At 39.9% G+C, this 26,403-nt stretch overlaps 1 protein-coding gene across 1 annotated transcript; it reads right to left on the bottom strand.

Annotated features, from left to right (window-relative positions):
- Window positions 1-234: 234 nt before the first annotated feature.
- LOC132041450 (uncharacterized) lies at window positions 235-20,012 on the bottom strand (the record flags this gene model as incomplete). The annotated part of the gene is made up of 2 exons (XM_059432164.1): window positions 19,706-20,012; window positions 235-332 (listed from the first exon to the last, which is right to left on the bottom strand). Coding segments are annotated over exons 1-2 (405 nt in total), but the record flags the coding sequence as incomplete, so codon positions are not given.
- Between the last annotated feature and the right edge of the window lie 6,391 nt (window positions 20,013-26,403).

The following is a 26,403-nucleotide window of genomic DNA, read 5'->3' as shown; positions in this document are numbered from 1 at the left end:
TTTATGATCTTAAGGGGTTTTGAATTCTATGTTAATCATGCCCCGTAATAGGCCTTGTAAGAGTAGGCTTTTTGGTAACTACTTGTATTTACATATTGAATAAGCACCGATATAGGAGTCTGAAGAACCTTGTTTAATTATGGTAAGGAATCCTTCAACTTGACCTCCAGGTCTTTACCATAAATTTGCAAATCCTAGTTGTTGTAGGACTTGTGCCAGAACATGTTCACGAACCTGTTTCATCCACCTGATTCGTCTGCCTCTAAATCTCTGCACTGTCTGAGATGGAACATGTTCACGAACCTGGTTCATCATCCCTTTCTCATTCATTCCTGCAACAGATGGATAATGAAAAGCGTTAACAGACCTGTTTCATAGCATCATGCTCTTCGCTCTGTGTTTGTATTCTCTTTACTCATCTTCTTTTGATAGAACATGTCTGAAAACTTAGTTCATTTACCATGTGTGCATATTTTGTCAATCATCAAAACTTGAAGTGTTACACCTCGTCTTTCACGTCCGTTAAAGATTCGTTATAAGTCGGTTGTTGTAAGTTCGTGTCACGACCCAACCTAGGGCCATGACAAGTGACCGGGCTTGCCCTGTCTAAGAACTCAACACTTACTACTTGCACTCGAATATGGCGATCAATAGATTTTTTTTGAAATTCTAAATAAAATACTAAAGTCAATACATAACTCAAAACGTCTTAAAACGTACTAACATATTTACACATACACAAATATATACATGGCATAGGGCAAGGCGGGCCGAAGAGGCTACCGCTACTTCTGTACAATAACATAGTGACTGGCAAACCAAACAGTATCCATAACACCCACTGTTATACCCCGCGTTTTCAGAGCATGAGTTTGACATGTACCTCATCGTAGTAATGGGATGTTTTGAAAGGCACAAGCCATGGAAAGTACGTAACAACGAAGAAAAAGGGTGAATTACGATCTCGTAAGTCGTAATCGGGAAAGAATATTTTGAAACACGGGAACATGGCCATTATTAGTGTAATAAGTGATAAATATCATGTATGGAGAATTTTGGAATATTTCGGGATTGAGCAAATTGAAGAAAATAAGTTCGACGAAAATTTGAGAAACGCGGGACGGATTTTAGTTAACTTTGGAGGCGCATATCTCATAATATATGTGGAGTTTTAAGGTGGTTCAAAGTCCTAAAATGAAGTTCGTCGAGTCTAGTTTGTAATGCAACAAACCGTTCATTGATAGGACATCGGAGTAGAGAATTATAGACGTTACAAACTGAACTGTCGACGCAGAAACAGCATTCCCGCGGCACCGCTACAGATGCGCTACAAGATCTTGTAGCTACGAGTAAAAACCGACTTCGACATTCCGTTTTAAGGGACAAAAATCTCATTTTTTTCAGCCAAAGTTCCAAAAATTTCCAGAAAATTCAGCACAAAAAAGGAGCAAATATACCTCACAAAATGAGAATTTTGAGTGAAATTTCAAGTAACGAAGTACCAATCGAAGTCCGGGCAACGCATAGTCACGAATATAATTTCATTTGGAATTAGAGGAGCATGGGAACAAGAAAATGTTGAAGAACTAAGTGAAGAAGGTAAGTTTTAATCCTCTTTTCATATGTTATGGATGGTTTAAATGTGTTGTAGTGTGAGGAAATGGATGAAAAATCATGGAATTTTTGTGTTGAAGGGCTGGCCGAAAATGGACTGTTTTGTTTGGCAAAGAATGAACAAATTTTATTTAGTATGTTTTGGTTGTTGTTGTATGGATTTTATGATGAAAATGATGGTTTAATGATTTAAATGGAAGTTGGAATCGTTTGTAGGTTGTGGGAGAAGCTAATGTAATTTTAATATAGTTTCTTGAATTTATGGGATTAATGTTGTTAAAGTATGGATTGTTAGTATGGTTTATGAATTTGGAAGAAAAGAAATGTGTTGTTGATGTTTTCTTGAACTTGGAGTGCTTCGGGTGGCATTTTGTATGTTGAGTGGGCTGATTTGAATAATTTGTGAATTGTCCGAAGTGTTCTTGAAATCTTGTTTGAATGATTTGGATTAGTACTTGGACATGTGATCGTCGATGTTGGTTCGAACATATGTAGTTGAATTGAATATAAAAGAATGTCGTCGAATTATGTAGAAAGGAGTTATAAATGTTAGAATGCGTTTGAGATTGATTATTAATGTCGTTTATATGGTTATTGGCATGGTTGTTGAATTTGGCCGAGTTGAATCTCGGGGTTGTTGCATTTATAGGGGAAGTGCTTTTAAATTTCGTAAATAAAAGTATGGCTTGGAATTGAATTCGTTGACGCTCATGGTTAATGTTCGATGCCTATTGATGTTGTTGTAGATTTTGAGAAGACAAGACTTACGTTTGGACTAGCTTAGGAAGCAAACTAGGTATGTGAAGCTTACCACTTCTTTTCTTTTGGCATGTCTTAGACGGGATTAAGGTATGACATGATTTGTGCCTCGGGGTAACTCCATTCTTAGGTTTCGAGTATGTTTGTGATTCGTATTTGCTTTTGATGTTGGCATCCTTAGTATGGTTAGGTTGTGGTTCGTATGTCTTTGATATGATTGAGTTTGAAAAGTTGTGTAAACGGTTTTACTTTGAAAGGATCTTACGTCTAAAAATGTTCGTAACTTTCATGAACGGTATTGGATTGCTTTGAGCTCGTAAACGATTCTCATTCGTCTCTTGATATTCGTATCCTTAATGCGGTTGAGTTATAATTCTTATATCTTTTGTATGATTAAATTTTTAAGGTTTTCAAAAGAGTTTTGTTTTCAAAAGAATTTTGTTTTTCAAAAAGAGATTTGTTCCTGAACGAGTTCGAAACTACGAACGACCGTAACTTTCAAGAAAGAGCTCGGATCGCCTTGATTCCTTCGCAAATGATTTTATGACGAGTAAGGACTTTGATTCTTATAGGCGGGCCCGGATTGGGTTGACGCTCGTCCGTGGGTCCCGCGACTTTTCTATGTTGGTTATAATGACCTATTTTTGAAAAAGAACCAATATGACTATCTTTCCGACCCCCGAGTATGATTACTTATTTATCGGTTGAGTTTGAAATAAGGATTTTTATGCACATGATTTTGGTACGTAACTATGGTTTTTGAAGTTCGGTTTGATATGCTCCCAAGGGGGATTCGGGAGAAAACCTGATTTGACTACTGTTTCGGTTTCGAACCAATAGTTCGCTTTGGTTATTCGGTTGAGTTTGAAATGATGATTTGTATGATTATGGCTACTTACGATCTGCTCGTGCGTTTTGTGTTACCTCTTTCACCGGATCCCGGGCCGGTATGTTATCGTGCGCACTATGATATATTCCGTGTTATGCTTTGTGTTACGGTTCACCGAGCTCCTCGCTAGGGGCCGGGTTCCGTTTATATTTGGTGTTATCTTTGTGTTTGGCGTTATGATGTGTGATGGGGATACGGAGATTTAAAACGTACGGTGTTATCTTGTGTTGTGGCGCCGGATAGGGTGGCGACCACGTTCTGTCCGCCGGTCCCACTTTGGACCGCATATGATATGTGATGATGTATGATGATACGATGAGTTTGTTCACCGATGGTGGGGCAAACTCAGTGGTGGGGCAAACCCAATTATGAGGCAAAATTCCATATTGGTTTAGGCAAATCCCACATTGGTTTAGGCAAATCCCACATCGGTTAATGTTATCTCATATGACAGGTTATGATGTGTTTCGGTATGAGTATGATGATTATTTGCGTATGTCACTCGGTCCATTATGGGCGGATGCGATTTGTGTTTAAGATACAAGCCTTTGGTATTCTAGTTATTGTGCTCACTTTCCGTACTTCTTACTACGGTTATGATCTTGGTTTTTGTATGTTCTGCTTTGCATACTCAGTACATATGTCGTACTGACCCCCTTTCTTCGGGGCTGCGTTTCATGCCACGCAGTGTATTCGGATGAGTAGAGGATATTAGCGACGGATGTTCCGAACTGGATTGGCGAGCTCCACTTTCTCCTAGGAGCTTCTTAGGAGTCGAGTATTTATGTTGTGAGAGTCCGTTTCATGTTAGAGACTTTGCGGGCGTTGTCGTGTGTATGAGATGTTCGTTTGTAAGCGGCTATGTAAGCTTCTTTGTATCATTATGCATTGTGTTATGAATTTCATGTGTTCAGATTTGTTATGGTTACAGGTTTTATTTGATTTGAAAAAGATGAAAAGCATGTTTGATTTGTCGAAAAAAAAAGGGGGTTTTCCTTATGTGCTTATGTTATGCTTTGCGGGCCCAGTATGGCTATGAGTATTATGAGAGTCTGCGGGTTCGCTCGGCCCTAAGTAAGGGTCGGGTGCCCATCATGCCCTATCGGAAATTAGGGTGTGACAAATTGGTATCGGAAAGCGGTTCGTCCTAGGGGTTGTCTGCAAAGTCGTGTCCATGAGAGTCCATTTTATGGTGTGAAGCGCGCCACATTTATAAACGGAGGGCTGCGGGCATCTAGGATGGTTACTCTTCTTTCATATCGAGATCGTGCCATAGAGCCAAGTCATAGGAAATGAGATTTCTCTTATCGACCTTTGGTTTCAGCGGAAGAATGGCATCGATAGAAGAAAGCGATGGATGATGTTGGAAGTTACGAAGTACGCGGTAAGCAAAGGTATGAAAGATATGTGTCGGGTAAGATATTGCGACGATTGAAATATAAGTTGAGGATTAAAAGGAAAAGTAAACAAGAAAAGTGTAACGAGGCGGTTCGAGTTGGACACACGAGGTAAGTTTATCATTTTCGTACTTGTTGTTGATGTTGGGAGCCTTTATGTGAGGGGTCGTGATATGATATGATATGTATATATGTATGTTGGCCCCGTGAGGCATTGTTGGTATTTCTGAGCGTGCGAGTTTTGAGGTAGTAAGAAATATAGAGGAAACTCTACCGAAAGTTTTCCAGAAATAAAAGAGAATGAGATATGGGTTTGTAATACGACTTGAAAGGTCGTGCCGATAGTAATAGTGAGATTAAGACAAGAGTACGGAGGAAAAGAATTGTGATGTATATGAACGTATTGATAAGACAGCTTGTGAGCTATTAAGGATAAAGTTGATCAGAAAGGGTAAAAAAAAGTTAAGGAGTGGTACACTATGAGATCGAATACGAACGGGACAATGTGAATATAATGAAGATTGTTATAAAAATAAGTAAAGCCCTGGGGAGAAGATGACTTGGGAAGGTTTGAAAAGACGATGAAGAAGAAATATGGTTTGGAGATGAGACGGTATGTCATGGTAATAAAGGAAACCCCCCGAGATCTTTATAAGACCCTATGCGGCTAGTTGAACATTCGAGGACGAATGTTCTAAAGGGGGGAAGGATGTTATACCCCGCGTTTTCAGAGCATGAGTTTGACATGTACCTCATCGTAGTAATGGGATGTTTTGAAAGGCACAAGCCATGGAAAGTACGTAACAACGAAGAAAAAGGGTGAATTACGATCTCGTAAGTCGTAATCGGGAAAGAATATTTTGAAACACGGGAACATGGCCATTATTAGTGTAATAAGTGATAAATATCATGTATGGAGAATTTCGGAATATTTCGGGATTGAGCAAATTGAAGAAAATAAGTTCGACGAAAATTTGAGAAACGCGAGACGGATTTTAGTTAACTTTGGAGGCGCATATCTCATAGTATATGTGGAGTTTTAAGGTGGTTCAAAGTCCTAAAATGAAGTTCGTCGAGTCTAGTTTGTAATGCAACAAACCGTTCATTGATAGGACATCGGAGTAGAGAATTATAGACGTTACAAACTGAACTGTCGACGCAGAAACAGCATTCCCGCGGCACCGCTACAGTACCGCTACAGTACTGTAGCTACAGTAAAACCGACTTCAGCATTCCGTTTTAAGGGACAAAAATCTCATTTTTTTCAGCCAAAGTTCCAAAAATTTCCAGAAAATTCAGCACAAAAAAGGGAGCAAATATACCTCACAAAATGAGAATTTTGAGTGAAATTTCAAGTAACGAAGTACCAATCGAAGTCCGGGTAACGCATAGTCACGAATATAATTTCATTTGGAATTAGAGGAGCATGGGAACAAGAAAATGTTGAAGAACTAAGTGAAGAAGGTAAGTTTTAATCCTCTTTTCATATGTTATGGATGGTTTAAATGTGTTGTAGTGTGAGGAAATGGATGAAAAATCATGGAACTTTTGTGTTGAAGGGCTGGCCGAAAATGGACTGTTTTGTTTGGCAAAGAATGAACAAATTTTATTTAGTATGTTTTGTTACACCTCGCATTTTTTTGCACACTTGAGTATTTCTAGTTAATGGCGGGAAGTCGAGGACGAGGTTATATTTTTAGTTTGGTTGGATGCGCAAGTCGCTTATAATATTATTGGCATGGAGTGTGAAGGGCAAATTTGGAATTCGGAAATCATCATTTATGACTTGTTGGAAAAAAAAAAAAAAAAAAAAGAAAAGAAGAAAAAGACATGGAGCATGTGCATGGTCATGTGCACATTTTTATAAGGATGACCAAGTAAGCATGGAAGTCATCTTTTATTAATTAAGGAAAAATCTAGAAATTTGAAGAAAGCTTGGAGGAAAAGAAAAATCAAGAAAAAGGAGGAAAAGTCTAGAAAGGGAAGAAAGGGAACAAGTGACCATAATTGAGGGACTTAAGAATAAATATGGAAAAGTGGATGAAGACATGTATATATATATATAGAGTCATCATTTTAATTGATGAAATTTCAAGAAAGAAAAAAAAAAAAAAAAAGAAAGAAGGAGAAGAGAGAGTGTTCGGCCACCATGGCCAAAAATTGGCCATGAAAGATTGATCAAGAAAAATTATTTCCTTCAAGTATTTCCACTAAATGGAGGGTCCTCTTTAACATGGAAGAGTTGTTGGAACAAGGAAACCAATTATTCTTGCCATTTCCAACCCTAGCCGAGAGTTGAAGAACAAAGGAAAGAGGTAAGGTTCAATCTCCTTTTTGTGTTATAGATGCTTGGTACATGTTGTAGTGTGTAGAAGGGAATGAAAGAACATGAAATTTTGCATGTTGAAGTTGTGGTGGTGTGTGGTGTGGCCGTATGTGTGGTATTATGTTGTGTAGAAAAGAATGAATTAATCATATGTAATATGTTGGTTGTTGTTGAAATGTATAGAAATGGATGGTAATGCATGAAACTTTATGGAAGTGTGCATGTAGTGTTGTGGCCGTGGGGTATGGTGTAGTATAGGAGAAAATGAATCAATTCTATTTAATATGTTGATTGTTGTCGTTGAGGATTCCATGATGTAAAATGAAAGTTTGGTGGCTTGAAATGGATTTGAAGTCGTATGTGCATTGTTGAAGAATCTAGTATGACATTAGCATGATTCCTTGTAATTGCATGAATAATATTGTTAATGTGTGGTTGTTATATTTTACGAATATGGAAGGAAGGAAACGTGTTGCTAATGTTTTTATGGAAGTTGGAAGATTTCGGGTAGCATTGGATTATTATGAATATTGTGGTATTGTTGTTGATAATGTGGCCGGGTTGTATTCCGGGATTGTTGTTGAATGAAATCGGCCAAGTTAAACTTGGTGGCATGGTATATTTACGAGAGGAAATGCTTTTGAAATTTCGGTAGCCAAGTGTTCCCTTAAGACACTAACTCTAAGAATCCTAATAAGAGTTTGGTAAATATGACCAATTTGCGGATTTTGACGGGATTGCGACGTGACTTTGGAATAGCGTAAGGAGCGGAAAGAGGTATGTAAGACTTCACCCTTCTTTCTATGGCATGTCTTAGACGTCATAAGTTGGATACGGGCCTCGGGGACCATTCCTTTTCTCGAAATCCAAGATTGAAATTCGCTACTATTCATTCAGTAGAATTGAACTAGAAATGATGCAAAGGGTTGGAAAACTTCCTAGACCTCTAGAACTTGCATAAATGAGACCCGATTACCTTAAAACTCTCATAAGTAATGTCATGAAACGTATTACACGTAAATTGTGTGCGCCGCCTCATTTGACCCGAGGTGGGCCTATTGTTCCCGGATTTTCCTTATTGTTTCATTTGGCTTGTTTTGGAGTGGAATCCTAAGGAAACTTCTGATCCTTGTCCCGATTATCAAACGATAGGTACCACGCTACCCTAATGTAAATATGTCTATGATGACCATGACAACGACAATGCTAAGAAAGAACATATGTCCATGATAAGTATGACAAAGATGATTCCTTGACTAAGATGAAGAATATGATCTTGTAATGACAACGATGGAGTCGAAAATGAGAAAATGTCTACGATAGACATGTTGATGATATGTTCGTTATAAAAATGAAAATATGGAAATGTTAAACTATTTCTGGATATCCCAAGTTTATTATAGGTAATGACTATTCTAAGGATTCTAAGCACATGGAATTATGCCTTGTGACCCCGATTGATGTGTGTACCCGACATACGTATATATATATATATATGATAGCAGAATCAGAGCGCTATAGACGCTGGTAAATATACATGATATAAGTATATGTATATGATAGCAGAATCAGAGCGCTATAGACGCTGGTAAATATATATGATATAAGTATGTGCATATGACAAAAAGAATCAGAGCGCTATAGACGCTGATATATGTATATGATATGAGTATATGTATATGATGAAAGAGCCAGGGCGCTATAGACGCCGATATATCTAAGGGGAAAATGGAGATAAGGGCGAGGAGCGTTATATACGCATATCCACACGATCAGTTGGAGTATGGCACATGATATCGTCCCGGACGCGGGATGCCCGGACGCGGGATGTGCATATTTATGGTTAAATGGATCGGCTGCCGACGCCTCGGCAATATGATATATTCTATTTTTATGTATATATGTATATATATGAGTAAGGAAAGCTAAGAAAGCACGGCATCTGCCCAAGGGCACTTATATGTACAGGTTACTCTTTACCCTATGATACGGTCTATGTTTTCATACAAGTATTACTCTGCACAGGTTACAGTTTTACACGTGATATGTTCCATGTGTACAAAATACTCTCTTTACATGATATGCTCTACAGCTCTTACTATGTTGTTACTGTTCATGTCTTACATACTCAGTACAATGCTCGTACTGACCCCTCTTCTTCGGGGGCTGCGTTCATGCCGCGCAGGTGCACCCAGACGAATTGAAGCTAGCATACAGGATGTTCCAGCAGGGTTGGTAGGCTCCACTTGTTCTGGAGTGCTGCCGAGTCAAAGTATATGAGCCATGACGTTTTGTTCGGTGTTAGAGACTTTGCAGACAAAGTCAAGGGTATAGAGTGACAGCTTTGTAGACGGTTTCGCCGATTAATATGTTATTATGTTTCATGTCACGGATCCCACGTGATGATAGACTTTACTAGAAGAAAAAAAAATTTGAGTTCACTATGTATTCTATTTTCAATTGATACAGAAATTTATCTATGTAATAAGAGTCAGAGGGTTCGCTCGGCTCCAGATATGGGGTCGGGTGCCCATCACACCCTGATCAAGGTTGGGGTGTGACAAAGTGGTATCAGAGCGGGTCGGTCCAAGGGTTGTCTGCAAAGTCGTGTCCGGTAGAGTCCTGTTTATGAGTGTGAAGCCGGCCACATTTATAAACGGGAGGCAGCGGGCATCTAGGAAATGTTGACCTTCTTTCTGTCTGAGATCGTGCGATAGAGCCAAGTCATAGGAAGAAGAAATTCCTTATATAAGCCTCCCGTACGACGAAAGAAGCGGAGAAAGAGAATACCGCGAACAAGTAAAACATGAGACGTGTTGTTTTGGAAAGACTATGGATTTGGGTGTGGCGACGAAGGTGTGATCGCTACCCTCGAGAATATGGGAATCCAGGACAAAGGATAGTAAGGCACAGGAGTGAAAAGTAAACATCGAGAAGAGAAAAGGGCAAAACGGTCATTGTAAAAGAAAGGACGTAGTACGAAAACGTTTCGAAAGCTGTAAGGCTTCAACTGGCTTTAGATCATGTAATACCGGTCATATAAGAAAGTGGACGCGATTATATCAGTGTTAAGGCACCGGATTCCAGCAAAGTTTCGAGGTTAAGCGTGCTCAGGTGGGAGGATGGGTGACCCCCTGGGAAGTTTGCAAGAAATTTTACATAGTCAGACATATGAGACAAAGGGGAAGTTGGGTTAGCCTAAGGGAAACTAGAGCGTATGGAACGGTTGGAGACCATAAGAGGACGCGCAGGACAAGGCAGACTTGCTCGGTGAAGAGACAGGAAATGTATCACAGCTCTAGAACTAGGATAGGCTTGAACAGCGTTTGGACGTATTTTGTGGGCCAGTTAGTAGTAATTGAATATATGTATATGTGAAGGTGTAGGATATCCCAAATATGATTGTATCGGTGGACATGTGAATCCCAGCAACCGAAGTTACGGTATAAAAGGCATTAATCGAGTAAGGATACCGAAGTTCGAGTGATAGCAAGAGTAAATGGTACAAGTGTTGCAAAGTAAGTTATTATTATTCTACTATAGATTGAGATTGGGAATGAGGATATGAGACGAAATATAAATGGATAATGGTATAAACATACCCCTAAAGGGGGAAGCGGGTGAGAGGAATGTAAGGATGAAATAGAGACGATTGATACGGTAATATGTTGGATATGGATGTTGGATTACAAATGAAACCCCTTCATGGAAATAAGTCGGGGAGCTCGGAAAACCAACCATAAGTGTATAAGAATCGGGATGGTGTTTGAGGCAGTGTGAGAAGTCTTGCAAAAACCTCTAATGACAGGACACTAGAAAATGGACGTGTATGAAGAGAAAGAGTATGACCAAGAGAACGGTATTGGATAGCTTAAGAGATAATGTGAAGGATAGCGTCAGTTATGAAAAGGGAGTTCCCCCGAGGTGCTTATACGACCCTGTAAGACTAGTTGAACATTCGAGGACGAATGTTCCAAAGGGGGAAGGATGTTACACCTCGCATTTTTTGCACATTTGAGTATTTCGAGTTAATGGCGGGAAGTCGAGGACGAGGTTATATTTTTAGTTTGGTTGGATGCGCAAGTCGCTTATAATATTATTGGCATGGAGTGTGAAGGGCAAATTTGGAATTCGGAAATTATCATTTATGACTTGTTGGAAAAAAAAAAAAAAAAAAAAAGAGAAAAGAAGAAAAAGACATGGAGCATGTGCATGGTCATGTGCACATTTTTATAAGGATGACCAAGTAAGCATGGAAGTCATCTTTTATTAATTAAGGAAAAATCTAGAAATTTGAAGAAAGCTTGGAGGAAAGAAAAGAAAAGAAAAATCAAGAAAAAGGAGGAAAAGTCTAGAAAGGGAAGAAAGGGAACAAGTGACCATAATTGAGGGACTTAAGAATAAATATGGAAAAGTGGATGAAGACATGTATATATATATAGAGTCATCATTTTAATTGATGAAATTTCAAGAAAGAAAAAAAAAAAAAAAAGAAGGAGAAGAGAGAGTGTTCGGCCACCATGGCCAAAAATTGGCCATGAAAGATTGATCAAGAAAAATTATTTCCTTCAAGTATTTCCACTAAATGGAGGGTCCTCTTTAACATGGAAGAGTTGTTGGAACAAGGAAACCAATTATTCTTGCCATTTCCAACCCTAGCCGAGAGTTGAAGAACAAAGGAAAGAGGTAAGGTTCAATCTCCCTTTTTGTGTTATAGATGCTTGGTACATGTTGTAGTGTGTAGAAGGGAATGAAAGAACATGAAATTTTGCATGTTGAAGTTGTGGTGGTGTGTGGTGTGGCCGTATGTGTGGTATTATGTTGTGTAGAAAAGAATGAATTAATCATATGTAATATGTTGGTTGTTGTTGAAATGTATAGAAATGGATGGTAATGCATGAAACTTTATGGAAGTGTGCATGTAGTGTTGTGGCCGTGGGGTATGGTGTAGTATAGGAGAAAATGAATCAATTCTATTTAATATGTTGATTGTTGTCGTTGCGGATTCCATGATGTAAAATGAAAGTTTGGTGGCTTGAAATGGATTTGAAGTCGTATGTGCATTGTTGAAGAATCTAGTATGACATTAGCATGATTCCTTGTAATTGCATGAATAATATTGTTAATGTGTGGTTGTTATATTTTACGAATATGGAAGGAAGGAAACGTGTTGCTAATGTTTTTATGGAAGTTGGAAGATTTCGGGTAGCATTGGATTATTATGAATATTGTGGTATTGTTGTTGATAATGTGGCCGGGTTGTATTCCGGGATTGTTGTTGAATGAAATCGGCCAAGTTAAACTTGGTGGCATGGTATATTTACGGAGGAAATCTTTGAAATTTCGGTAGCCAAGTGTTCCCTTAAGACACTAACTCTAAGAATCCTAATAAGAGTTTGGTAAATATGACCAATTTGCAGATTTTGACGGGATTGCGACGTGACTTTGGAATAGCGTAAGGAGCGGAAAGAGGTATGTAAGACTTCACCCTTCTTTCTATGGCATGTCTTAGACGTACTAAGTTGGATACGGGCCTCGGGGACCATTCCTTTTCTCGAAATCCAAGATTGAAATTCGCTACTATTCATTCAGTAGAATTGAACTAGAAATGGTGCAAAGGGTTGGAAAACTTCCTAGACCTCTAGAACTTGCATAAATGAGACCCGATTACCTTAAAACTCTCATAAGTAATGTCATGAAACGTATTACACGTAAATTGTGTGCGCCGCCTCATTTGACCCGAGGTGGGCCTATTGTTCCCGGATTTTCCTTATTGTTTCATTTGGCTTGTTTTGGAGTGGAATCCTAAGGAAACTTCTGATCCTTGTCCCGATTATCAAACGATAGGTACCACGCTACCCTAATGTAAATATGTCTATGATGACCATGACAACGACAATGCTAAGAAAGAACATATGTCCATGATAAGTATGACAAAGATGATTCCTTGACTAAGATGAAGAATATGATCTTGTAATGACAACGATGGAGTCGAAAATGAGAAAATGTCTACGATAGACATGTTGATGATATGTTCTGTTATAAAAATGAAAATATGGAAATGTTAAACTATTTCTGGATATCCCAAGTTTATTATAGGTAATGACTATTCTAAGGATTCTAAGCACATGGAATTATGCCTTGTGACCCCGATTGATGTGTGTACCCGACATACGCATATATATATATATGAGAGCAGAATCAGAGCGCTATATAGACGCTGATAAATATACATGATATAAGTATATGTATATGATAGCAAATCGGGCGCTATAGACGCTATAAATATATATGATATAAGTATGTGCATATGACAAAAAGAATCGAGCGCTATAGACGATATATGTATATGATATGAGTATATGTATATGATGAAAGAGCCGGGCGCTATAGACGCCGATATATCTAAGGGGGAAAATGGAGATAAGGGCAGAGCGTTATATACGCATATCCACCTGATCAGTTGGAGTATGGCACATGATATCGTCCCGGACGCGGGATGCCCGGACGCGGGATGTGCATATTTATGGTTAAATGGATCGGCTGCCGACGCCTCGGCAATATGATATATTCTATTTTTATGTATATATGTATATATATGAGTAAGGAAAGCTAAGAAAGCACGGCATCTGCCCAAGGGCACTTATATGTACAGGTTACTCTTTACCCTATGATACGGTCTATGTTTTCATACAAGTATCACTCTGCACAGGTTACAGTTTTACACGTGATATGTTCCATGTGTACAGAATACTCTCTTTACATGATATGCTCTACAGCTCTTACTATGTTGTTACTGTTCATGTCTTACATACTCGGTACAATGCTCGTACTGACCCCTCTTCTTCGGGGGCTGCGTTCATGCCGCGCAGGTGCACCCAGACGAATTGAAGCTAGCATACAGGATGTTCCAGCAGGGTTGGTAGGCTCCACTTGTTCTGGAGTGCTGCCGAGTCAAAGTATATGAGCCATGACGTTTTGTTCGGTGTTAGAGACTTTGCAGATAGAGTCAAGGGTATAGAGTGACAGCTTTGTAGACGGTTTCGCCGATTAATATGTTATTATGTTTCATGTCACGGATCCCACGTGATGATAGACTTTACTAGAAGAAAAAAAATTTGAGTTCACTATGTATTCTATTTTCAATTGATACGAGAATTTATCTATGTAATAAGAGTCAGAGGGTTCGCTCGGCTCCAGATATGGGGTCGGGTGCCCATCACACCCTGATCAAGGTTGGGGTGTGACATGTTTTGGTTGTTGTTGTATGGATTTTATGATGAAAATGATGGTTTAATGATTTAAATGGAAGTTGGAATCGTTTGTAGGTTGTGGGAGAAGCTAATGTAATTTTAATATAGTTTCTTGAATGTTGTTAAAGTCAAGTATTGGGGTGTGTTGTTGATGTTTTCTTGAACTTGGAGTGCTTCGGGACATTTTGTATGTTGAGTGGGCTGATTTGAATAATTTGTGAATTGTCCCTTGAAATCTTGTTTGAATGATTTGGATTAGTACTTGGACATGTGATCGTCGATGTTGGTTCGAACATATGTAGTTGAATTGAATATAAAAGAATGTCGTCGAATTATGTAGAAAGGAGTTATAAATGTTAGAATGCGTTTGAGATTGATTATTAATGTCGTTTATATGGTTATTGGCATGGTTGTTGAATTTGGCCGAGTTGAATCTCGGGGTTGTTGCATTTATAGGGGAAGTGCTGCCCAAATTTCTGTAAATAAAAGTAATGGCTTGGAATTGAATTCGTTGACGCTCATGGTTAATGTTCGATGCCTATTGATGTTGTTGTAGATTTTGAGAAGACAAGACTTACGTTTGGACTAGCTTAGGAAGCAAACCAGGTATGTGAAGCTTACCCTTCTTTTCTTTTGGCATGTCTTAGACGGGATTAAGGTATGACATGATTTGTGCCTCGGGGTAACTCCGTTCTTAGGTTTTCGAGTATGTTTGTGATTCGTATTTGCTTTTGATGTTGGCATCCTTAGTATGGTTAGGTTGTGGTTCGTATGTCTTTGATATGATTGAGTTTGAAAAGTTGTGTAAACGGTTTTACTTTGAAAGGATCTTACGTCTAAAAATGTTCGTAACTTTCATGAACGGTATTGGATTGCTTTGAGCTCGTAAACGATTCTCATTCGTCTCTTGATATTCGTATCCTTAATGCGGTTGAGTTATAATTCTTATATCTTTTGTATGATTAAATTTTTAAGGTTTTCAAAGAGTTTTGTTTTCAAAAGAATTTTGTTTTTCAAAAAGAGATTTATTCTCGAACGAGTTCGAAACTACGAACGACCGTAACTTTCAAAAAGAGCTCGGATCGCCTTGATTCCTTCGCAAATGATTTTATGACGAGTAAGGACTTTGATTCTTATAGGCGGGCCCGGATTGGGTTGACGCTCGTACGTGGGTCCCGCGACTTTTCTATGTTGGTTATAATGACCTATTTTTGAAAAAGAACCAATATGACTATCTTTCCGACCCCCCGAGTATGATTACTTATTTATCGGTTGAGTTTGAAATAAGGATTTTTATGCACATGATTTTGGTACGTAACTATGGTTTTTTGAAGTTCGGTTTGATATGCTCCCAAGGGGATTCGGGAGAAAACTTTGATTTGACTACTTGTTTCGGTTTCGAACCAATAGTTCGCTTTGGTTATTCGGTTGAGTTTGAAATGATGATTTGTATGATTATGGCTACTTACGATCTGCTCGTGCGTTTTGTGTTACCTCTTTCCCGGATCCGGGCGGTATGTTATCGTGCGCACTATGATATATTCGGTGTTATCTTGTGTTACGGTTCACAGACTCCTCGCTAGAGGGTCGGGTTCCGTTTATATTTGGTGTTATCTTGTGTTTGGCGTTATGATGTGTGATGGGGATACGGAGATTTAAAACGTACGGTGTCTTTGTGTTGTGGCGCCGGATAGGGTGGCGACCACGTTACGTCCCGGGTCCCACTTTGGACCGCATATGATATGTGATGATGTATGATGATACGATGAGTTTGTTCACCGATGGTGGGGCAAACCCAATTATGAGGCAAAATTCCATATTGGTTTAGGCAAATCCCACATTGGTTTAGGCAAATCCACATCGGTTAATGTTATCTCATATGACGGGTTATGATGTGTTTCGGTATGAGTATGATGATTATTTGCGTATGTCACTCGGTCCATTATGGGCCGGATACTATTTGTGTTTAAGATACAAGCCTTTGGTATTCGGTTATTGTGCTCACTTTCCGTATTCTTACTACGGTTATGATCTTGGTTTTTGTATGTTACGCACATACTCGGTACATATGTCGTATGACCCCCTTTCTTCGGGGGCTGCGTTTCATGCCACGCGAGGTGTATTCGGATGAGTAGAGGATATTAGCGGCGGATGTTCCGGTGGATTGGCGAGCTCCACTTTCTCCGGAGTCTTTGCCGAGTCGAGTATTTATGTTGTGAGCTTTGTTTCATGTTAGAGACTTTGCGGAACGATGTCGTGTGTATGAGATGTTCGTTTGTAAGCGGCTATGTAAGGCTGTATCATTATGCATTGTGTTATGAATTTCATGTGTTTACAGATTTGTTATGGTTACAGGTTTTATTTGATTTGAAAAAGATGAAAAGCATGTTTGATTTGTCGAAAAAAAAAAAAGAAGGGGTTTTCCTTATGTGCTTATGTTATGCTTTGCGGGCCCAGTATGGCTATGAGTATTATAAGAGTCTGCGGGTTCGCTCGGCCCTAAGTAAGGGTCGGGTGCCCATCATGCCCTATCGAAAATTAGGGTGTGACACCCACGCTGTTCGCAGACGTCTGAAAGTACAACTTGCAGAATATACACACAAAATTATACCAAAATAGGAACAGCCTCCGGAAAGAGAGGAGTTGTCCGACTTCTAGAGCTGAATCCCCCTAAGTGGCTGGATCGCCGAGTCGCGTCCCTGTACCTGCGGGCATGAAACGCAGCCCCGAAGAAAGGGGTCAGTACGGAATATGTACTGAATATGTAAAGCGAGGATAGATAATAACCACCGCGCAATTTAGGAAGGAAGAAGTCATAATCAACCCAATACCTGCAGCCTTTGCTAAAGGAAAACATAGATAAATACACGAGTCCTAAAACAAGCTTTAAATAAATAATCGCAATCCAACTAACGTTTCAAGGTAAGTAATGTAATCTAGAACTCTTCTTTTAAAGGAATAATACAATACATCACACGCGCCGCTTCCGGCGAAATAATGATAGCCCCTTCGGGCAGCCGCTTCCGGCTCGGTATCAACAATGGCCCCTTCGGGCATTGCCGCTTCCGGCATAATATCAACAGTGGCCCCCTTCGGGCATTGCCGCTTCCGGCGTCATAGTGATCACGGCCCCTTCGGGCGTATTAGTAATAATAATGTAAACATAATTAGTAAATGAAATAAGATAGTAAGACCTCGCACCCCTTGCGGAGTGGTTTTGGAAAAATAGCACACTCAGACATAAGCCAAGACCATAGCGCGCCCAGACGTAAGCTGTGGTCATAGCACACTCAGTGATCAGCTGAGGCCATGGCTCGCTCAGATACAACCCAAGGCCATAGCACACTTAGGCGTAAGCTGAGGCCATCACACCCCATTCGGAGTGGTTTTGGAAAGTCTAAATATTAAAATCTCACACCCCCGTCGGAGTGGTTTTTAAAAAAAAAAATCAATCTTATGTTTCTTTGTACAAAACTAGTTCTTTAGAAATCATTAGTGAACCACAACCGCGTTTCAAGAAAATCTGAGTTAGCATAAAAAGATTAGCAACCATGCGTACATGCAAAGTAGTGAGAACTAAATGCCTTTCAATTATCGTTATGAAAATAAGTCAAACGGAGCAACACAAAAGTCTCGGGACTGTGGGCCCACCTCGGGTCGAGTCGAGGCGGGGAGCATAATTACAAACCTTAGGCTCCCTAAAGCCATCCAAAAGAGTTTCGGAACGATCCAGGTACGTTTGCAATGGTTACAAAGGTTTAAGCTTTCTTTTAATCAAATATAAGGATTATAGTTCAATTGCGCTGAATGAATAGTATCCCAAATCAAACTCGGATTTCTAAGAGCAGAATTATCCCCGAGGTTCCGATCTTCTCCTAGTATGACTAGGACATGCCAAAGAAGGAAAGGTAGGCTTTACATACCTTATTCGCGTCTTACGCTCGTCTGAGCTCCACTCCCGTTTCTACCAAAATCTACAATTTGTCATAATTACCAAATGTGAGTTACAAGCTTTTAAGAACTCAAGTTTAAATCCATATTTGCCTACCGAAATTTCGGCAGCATTTCCCCTATAAATTCAACATCCCCGGGAGTTAACCCGGCCATAATATCAACAACAACATCCACAACAATACCAACAACACAATAATAGTCACTACAAATCACAATATAACACAACTAATCTTCTTTCCACCATATTGTTATAGCTTTCATTCCGACTTCACCTTTCCAACTTCATGTCAACATCCTCATATTTATTTACCAATCCACAACCATTCAAATACAATTCGGAAACACTTCATATCATTTCTACAAAATATTCGCAAAATATACCACATATGCAAACTTTCCACCAAAGCCATAATGCATCCAAAACTTTTAATCTTTAACATGCATATTCATAGTATGTTTCCATCTTCGATTTCATCAACAATCATCATAATTTGCATCTTAACAATTTCATTTCCATGATAACATAAAACTAGAATAAAATCATATAATTCCTACAACAACCTAACAATGGATTTTTCATGCCAACTTAGACCATTCTCCTTTCATTTACTCCCCAAGAATACAACAACACAATTAATACACTAAATAAATTCAATCCTTCTCCCTTCATGCAAGGCACCACACGGCCACAACACACACACGCACCACACGGCCATGCACACACAACAATTCCATAATTTTCATGCAACTCTAATCACTATAACACATATACCCATTCCATAACACAAAAACATAGAATTCTTACCTTTTCTTCAAATTCCAACTTGTCGGAAACGTGGTTCTTTCGCTAACCAATTATACCACGTCGAAGAGCGTCTTGAACTTGTCAAGAATTCAAGAAGGAAGAGATTTTTGGATCAAAGTTGAAGGCTTGGAAATTTTTCTTTTTTTTTTTTTTTTTTTGGCCGAATAGGTTAGCTTGTTGCTCTCCAAGTTCTTCTTTTTTTTTCTCTTGAAAGTTCTAGGAATTATGAAGAATAATGTGGTGGATATCTTATTTAATCACATGGATTTTAATTCCATGTGGGCCTTGGGCCATATGGCCTTGGCCGGCCACCCCCCTAAGGTTGGGCCTCATTTTATCTCATTTATTTTGAGCCCAATTCATTAAACAATTGTCCTATTTTATAATTCACGAACTAATTTCCAAAATCCCAAGCTTGCCCTTAGGCCTTGTCCAACGTCCTCGTGTCAATATTTTCCATAAATAACAACATACACACCACATAAAATCAAAGCATGGCCTTATTCTTACAAATCACAATTATGTCCAAATTTTCCCGAATGTGCAAAAACACGGGATATAACATCCTCCCTCCCTTTAAAACATTCGTCCTCGAATGTCAAATGAACCTTATAAGGTCTTATAAATAAGGCGGGGAAGTTTATTCTTGTGGGTAGCACATATAAATCATTTGCCAATCAATATAACGAATTCACTAACGTAGATTACCTGGTGGTGTATCCTGTCGAGCCTCTGGATCCAGTCTTCCCCCTAGCGCATAAATACGATGTGGCCCCGTACTGGAATTAGGTGCTCTACCTCCGCCCCTACCTCGACCGGAGGAAGCCTGAGGTCCTGTCTCGGGGGCTCTTACCGAAGGTGACGACGCTGCTACCGAGTTTCCAAGAACAGTATGGCCCACTCCTTGTGGACAATCTCTAGCATAATGCGTCGGATCACCACAAGTATAACACACGCCACGCCGACATCGCCCTATGTGGCGTCTCCCACAAGTCGCACATTGGGGAGGGGGCATCACCTCCTGCCCTGACCCCGCCTGCTGCTGGGAGCCCGACGCATAAGAAAAGTTTTGTCTTTGTCTAGGAAAAGCCTCCCTACCCCGCTGAGATCCTTGAAACTACGAAGATGCGCTAGATTGGGGTCTGCTTTCTCTGGTGGAACCTTTATTCTGACCCTCCGACCTGGCCCTCTTGGGCTGACCACTACTCTGCCCTGAGGTAGCCTCTCGCTGACGCTTTCGATCTTCTGATCCCTGGGCATAAGCTTGAACACGAGCTATATCCATACCCGGCTGCATGGCAACTGCCATACAAGCCTCCTGTAACTCCGGCTCTAACCCTCTCACATATTGATGGATTCTATCCTCCATATCCTGCACAATAGAAGGGGCATATCTAGCTAAAGAATCAAACTCCACACTATATTCTCTAACAGACATGCTACCCTGCCGCAAGTTAAGGAACCGGTCAACTCTTGCCCGCCTCAATTCAGGTGGCATATGATGGCGCAAGAAGGCATCTGAGAATTCCTGCCAAGTCGGCGGAGGGGCATCCCTCCCCCTGGATAACTTCCATGACTGAAACCAATTAATTGCTATACCTTGTAGCCTATAGGCGGCTAGCTCAACAGACTCCGTAGCCGACGCCTTCATTATATCTAAAGTACGCTGCATACCGTCTATAAACTCCTGGGGATCAGCGTTTGGGTCCGTGCCCTTGAATTCTGGGGGATTTAAGGTAAGAAAATCTCGGGCCCTGGCACTAGCAGCTCTATCCGGGTATTCATGGCCCCTATCCTGTCGTCCAGCCTGAGTAGCAAGTATCTGAGTTAGCAAGCGTATTGCATCCTTCATCTCTCTTATTTCCTGACTCTGGATATCCGGCCGGTGAATTGGAGGCACTGGTTCAGGTGCTGGAGCTGGGGCTGGATCAGGTGCCTCTCTAAGCCCCTCCGGAGGTGAGGAAGTAGGAGAACCCTGGGACCGAATACGTATCCCAGTGTAAGTCTGAGCTCTGGTAGACCTGGGAGCTTGGCTACTTGCCTCATCCACAATGGCCTTGCCTCTCCGAGCCGTCGCTTTACTCTTCCTAGGCATCACTGAAATCATACAGATCATTGGATTAGGGACTTTACTTACGACACAGCTCTATTCGCACGATCTTCACCATGAAAGAAAGAATGACACCCTATTAATGTCTCGTAGCTTCCTGTTTATAGATGTGGTGCACAACACACCGATAAACAAGACTCTACTAGACACCGTCTGCGAACATGCCGAGGACTGACCTGCTCTGATACCACTTTTGTCACGACCCAACCTAGGGCCATGACAAGTGACCGGGCTTACCCTGTCTGAGAACTCAACACTTACTACTTGCACTCGAATATGGCGATCAATAGATTTTTTTTTTTATTCTCGATAAAATACTAAAGTCGATATATAACTCAAAACGTCTTAAAACGTACTAACATATTTACACATACACAAATATATACATGGCATAGGGCAAGGCTGGCCGAAGAGGCTACCGCTACTTCTGTACAATAATATAGTGACTGGCAAACCAAACAGTATCCATAACACCCACGCTGTTCGCAGACGTCTAAAAGTACAACTTGCAGAATATACACACAAAATTATACCAAAATAGGAACAGCCTCCGGAAAGAGTGGAGTTGTCCGACTTCTAGAGCTGAATCCCCCTAAGTGGCTGGATCGCCGAGTCGCGTCCCTGTACCTGCGGGCATGAAACGCAGCCCCCGAAGAAAGGGGGTCAGTACGGAATATGTACTGAATATGTAAAGCGAGGATAGATAATAACCACCGCGCAATTTAGGAAGGAAGAAGTCATAATCAACCCAATACCTGCAGCCTTTGCTAAAGGAAAACATAGATAAATACACAAGTCCTAAAACAAGCTTTAAATAAATAATCGCAATCCAACTAACGTTTCAAGGTAAGTAATGTAATCTAGAACTCTTCTTTTAAAGGAATAATACAATACATCACACGCGCCGCTTCCGGCGAAATAATGATAGCCCCTTCGGGCAGCCGCTTCCGGCTCAATATCAACAATGGCCCCTTCGGGCATTGCCGCTTCCGGCATAATATCAACAGTGGCCCCTTCGGGCATTGCCGCTTCCGGCGTCATAGTGATCACGGCCCCTTCGGGCGTATTAGTAATAATAATGTAAACATAATTAGTAAATGAAATAAGATAGTAAGACCTCGCACCCCTTGCGGAGTGGTTTTGGAAAAATAGCACACTCAGACATAAGCCAAGACCATAGCGCGCCCAGACGTAAGGGCGAGGTCATAGCACACTCAGTGATCAGCTGAGGCCATGGCTCGCTCAGATACAACCCAAGGCCATAGCACACTTAGGCGTAAGCTGAGGCCATCACACCCCATTCGGAGTGGTTTTGGAAAGTCTAAATATTAAAATCTCACACCCCCGTCGGAGTGGTTTTTTTTTTAAAAAAATCAATCTTATGTTTCTTTGTACAAAACTAGTTCTTTAGAAATCAATTGTGAACCACAACCGCGTTTCAAGAAAATCTGAGTTAGCATAAAAAGATTAGCAACCATGCGTACATGCAAAGTAGTGAGAACTAAATGCCTTTCAATTATCGTTATGAAAATAAGTCAAACGGAGCAACACAAAAGTCTCGGGACTGTGGGCCCACCTCGGGTCGAGTCGAGGCGGCGAGCATAATTACAAACCTTAGGCTCCCTAAAGCCATCCAAAAGAGTTTCGGAACGATCCAGGTACGTTTGCAACGGTTACAAAGGTTTAAGCTTTCTTTTAATCAAATATAAGGATTATAGTTCAATTGCGCTGAATGAATAGTATCCCAAATCAAACTCGGATTTCTAAGAGCAGAATTATCCCCGAGGTTCCGATCTTCTCCTAGTATGACTAGGACATGCCAAAGAAGGAAAGGTAGGCTTTACATACCTTATTCGCGTCTTACGCTCGTCTGAGCTCCACTCCCGTTTCTACCAAAATCTACAATTGGTCATAATTACCAAATGTGAGTTACAAGCTTTTAAGAACTCAAGTTTAAATCCATATTTGCCTACCGAAATTTCGGCAGCATTTCCCCTATAAATTCAACATCCCCGGGAGTTAACCCGGCCATAATATCAACAACAACATCCACAACAATACCAACAACACAATAATAGTCACTACAAATCACAATATAACACAACTAATCTTCTTTCCACCATATTGTTATAGCTTTCATTCCGACTTCACCTTTCCAACTTCATGTCAACATTCTCATATTTATTTACCAATCCACAACCATTCAAATACAATTCGGAAACACTTCATATCATTTCTACAAAATATTCGCAAAATATACCACATATGCAAACTTTCCACCAAAGCCATAATGCATCCAAAACTTTTAATCTTTAACATGCATATTCATAGTATGTTTCCATCTTCCGATTCCATCAACAATCATCATAATTTGCATCTTAACAATTTCATTTCCATGATAACATAAAACTAGAATAAAATCATATAATTCCTACAACAACCTAACAATGGATTTTTCATGCCAACTTAGACCATTCTCCTTTCATTTACTCCCCAAGAATACAACAACACAATTAATACACTAAATAAATTCAATCCTTCTCCCTTCATGCAAGGCACCACACGGCCACAACACACACATGCACCACACGGCCATGCACACACAACAATTCCATAATTTTCATGCAACTCTAATCACTATAACACATATACCCATTCCATAACACAAAAACATAGAATTCTTACCTTTTCTTCAAATTCCAACTTGTCGGAAACGTGGTTTTCTCGCTTAACCAATTATACCACGTCGAAGAGCGTCTTGAACTTGTCAAGAATTCAAGAAGGAAGAGATTTTTGGATCAAAGTTGAAGGCTTGGAAATTTTTCCCTTTTTTTTTTCCTTGGCCGAATTGGTTGGTTGTGCTCTCCAAGTTCTTCTTTTTTTTTTTGCTCTTGAAAGTTCTAGGAATTATGGAGAATAATATGGTGGCCATCTTATTTAATCACATGGATTTTAATTCCATGTGGGCCTTGGGCCATATGGCCTTGGCCGGCCACATCCCACACTTTGGGCCTCATTTCCTTTATTTTTTTTTTGGCCCAACTACTTGATTAAACAATTGGTAGTTCACGAACTCTTTTCCGAAATTCCAATTTTGCCCTTAGGCCTTCCTCGATATTTCCGCGTCCATACTTCTCATAGACAACTTATATGCTAAATAAAACCAAAATTTGGCCTTACTCCTTACAAGTCACAATTATTTTGAAACTGCCGAATACGCGAAAACACAAGATATAACAGTTCGTACTGGAGATCATTTGGGAAGTTGTGTATGAGAACTATGTGTATATCTTGGAGTTATAAATCCTTAATCATGTTTGGAAGAGAGTATGAAGGTTGGACATCAAACGAATAGGAAAGAATACATTTCGTCAGAAAATCAGACTGAGAATATTTCACGCCCACTTCCACGGACCATGAATAATTTCACGAGCCGTGAAAGTGGTGGTTGGCCACCGTGAAATGGTTACAGCAAGGTGGATTTGCTGGAGTGGTTTCACGGCCACTTTCACAGCCAGTGAAATAATTCACGGTTCGTGAAAATGGACCGTGAAATTGAGGCGGTGGAATTTTTTCCTTTTGTTATAAATTAAAGTGCCATGACTTGGGGCTCATTTTTCACCAAAAATAGATCCCTAGTCTCTCCAAGTTTTCTCAACCATCTTTAATCATCCACAAACCTCCCAAACTATTTCAAGGGAAGATCAAGCTTTAAAACCTCAAGCTAGTTAATAGAAGGTGATGGCTCTTGTTTACACTTGAAGTTGTGGTGAATTTGGTCTTGAAGCAAGTTGTATGAGTTGAAGTTCTTCAAGTATAACGTATGTTCTTCATCTTGTTTCTTATGTTGAGTTGATTTGAGGGATTAGCAAGTCCTAAAGTGAAGAGAATCATAGTAGAGAAGTCATAAGGTATTAAGTTGAAGTTGATGGCTACTGAATGATTTTGGAAGGGAGTTTTGGATTGATTTGAGTCTAAGTTGGATGTAATCTTTTGTCTATGGTATTGTTGATGTTTTTATTGATGTTTTGGAGTTGTTTTGAAGTTTGGAGGAAGTAGGTAATATAGGGAAAATGCTGCCAAAATTTCGTTAGCTCACCTATAAGTTTAATTTGATCTTGTAAGTGTTTCAACAACTTAACCTTAGTATGAATCATCTTGAATGTAGATTTACTTGCTCGAGAAGATAGACATTGATTGGCTAAGTGGATGACAAGGTATGTTAAGGCTGTCCCTTTCCTTCTTTTTGGCATGATCCTTATGAACAAAACGTATACGTAACGTTAATCCATAATGGCTCTACTCTTAGCGTTAGGGATGATCCATTTGTTTCATGTTCCACAATGCTATATTCAGAAAGTATTTCTTAGATCCAGTATGGTCTCTAGATTTACTTGTTCTCTTATCATGTTTTGCATTACATTGCATTTTATATATACATATGCATATACAGACCCAACACCCCTCAGGCGTTATATACGCGTATATTAGGTATTATATATATATGTATGGGGTATGGGGAAGGTGACAACCTTATATAGTTACTACCACTGTCACGACCCGGCTAGGGCCATGACTGGCACCCGGGGCTAACCACCGAGCACCGCTCATTCTATCACTCATTGACACATTTATTCATCAATCTCATGCTTACACTCATACTAGAGCCATTTTACTTGAAACATACTTACTTTATATACATGAGCCCTTCGGCTATCAAAATAATACATACACACATATATATATATATATACATACAATGAGATCTGTGAGACCATACTACCCACACTACGCATCTACGAGCCTCTACTGGAGTGCTAGACATAGGGTCCGGATAGGACCCCGTCATGCCCAAAACGTACATATACATATATATACCAAAAGAATAATCGATGGCACCTCCGGGAAAATGGAGTGCTCTCAAATCAGCTAATAGCTCCTACGAATCTGGATCGCCTCCCTGTCTACCTGTGGGCATGAACACGGCGTCCAAAGAAAATGAACGTCAGTACGAACATTGTACTGAGTATGTAAGGCATAAGCAACAATAATACTGTTAGAACCCGTATTTTTGTACATTGAAACAATCCGGATTAATTATGATAAGTTAAGGACAAAACTGTTCCGGGATGCAAGGTCGGGATTTTTGACCTTTGATTTTTTTTAAGACATAAGTTGTGCTTGAATTTGTTGGTATGGAACAATTAGGAAAATTTGGGACCAAAAGTGATAAAATTGGAAGTTAGAAAAGTCATCCAATTCCATGATCTAGCCGTGTAAGTGGGGCGAATGGCCC

This window comes from Lycium ferocissimum, unplaced genomic scaffold (assembly GCF_029784015.1).
Source record: "Lycium ferocissimum isolate CSIRO_LF1 unplaced genomic scaffold, AGI_CSIRO_Lferr_CH_V1 ctg10223, whole genome shotgun sequence".
Lineage (NCBI taxonomy): Eukaryota > Viridiplantae > Streptophyta > Magnoliopsida > Solanales > Solanaceae > Lycium > Lycium ferocissimum.
The sequence above is the reverse complement of the archived record's forward strand: the minus strand, read 5'-3'. Positions and strand labels throughout refer to the sequence as shown.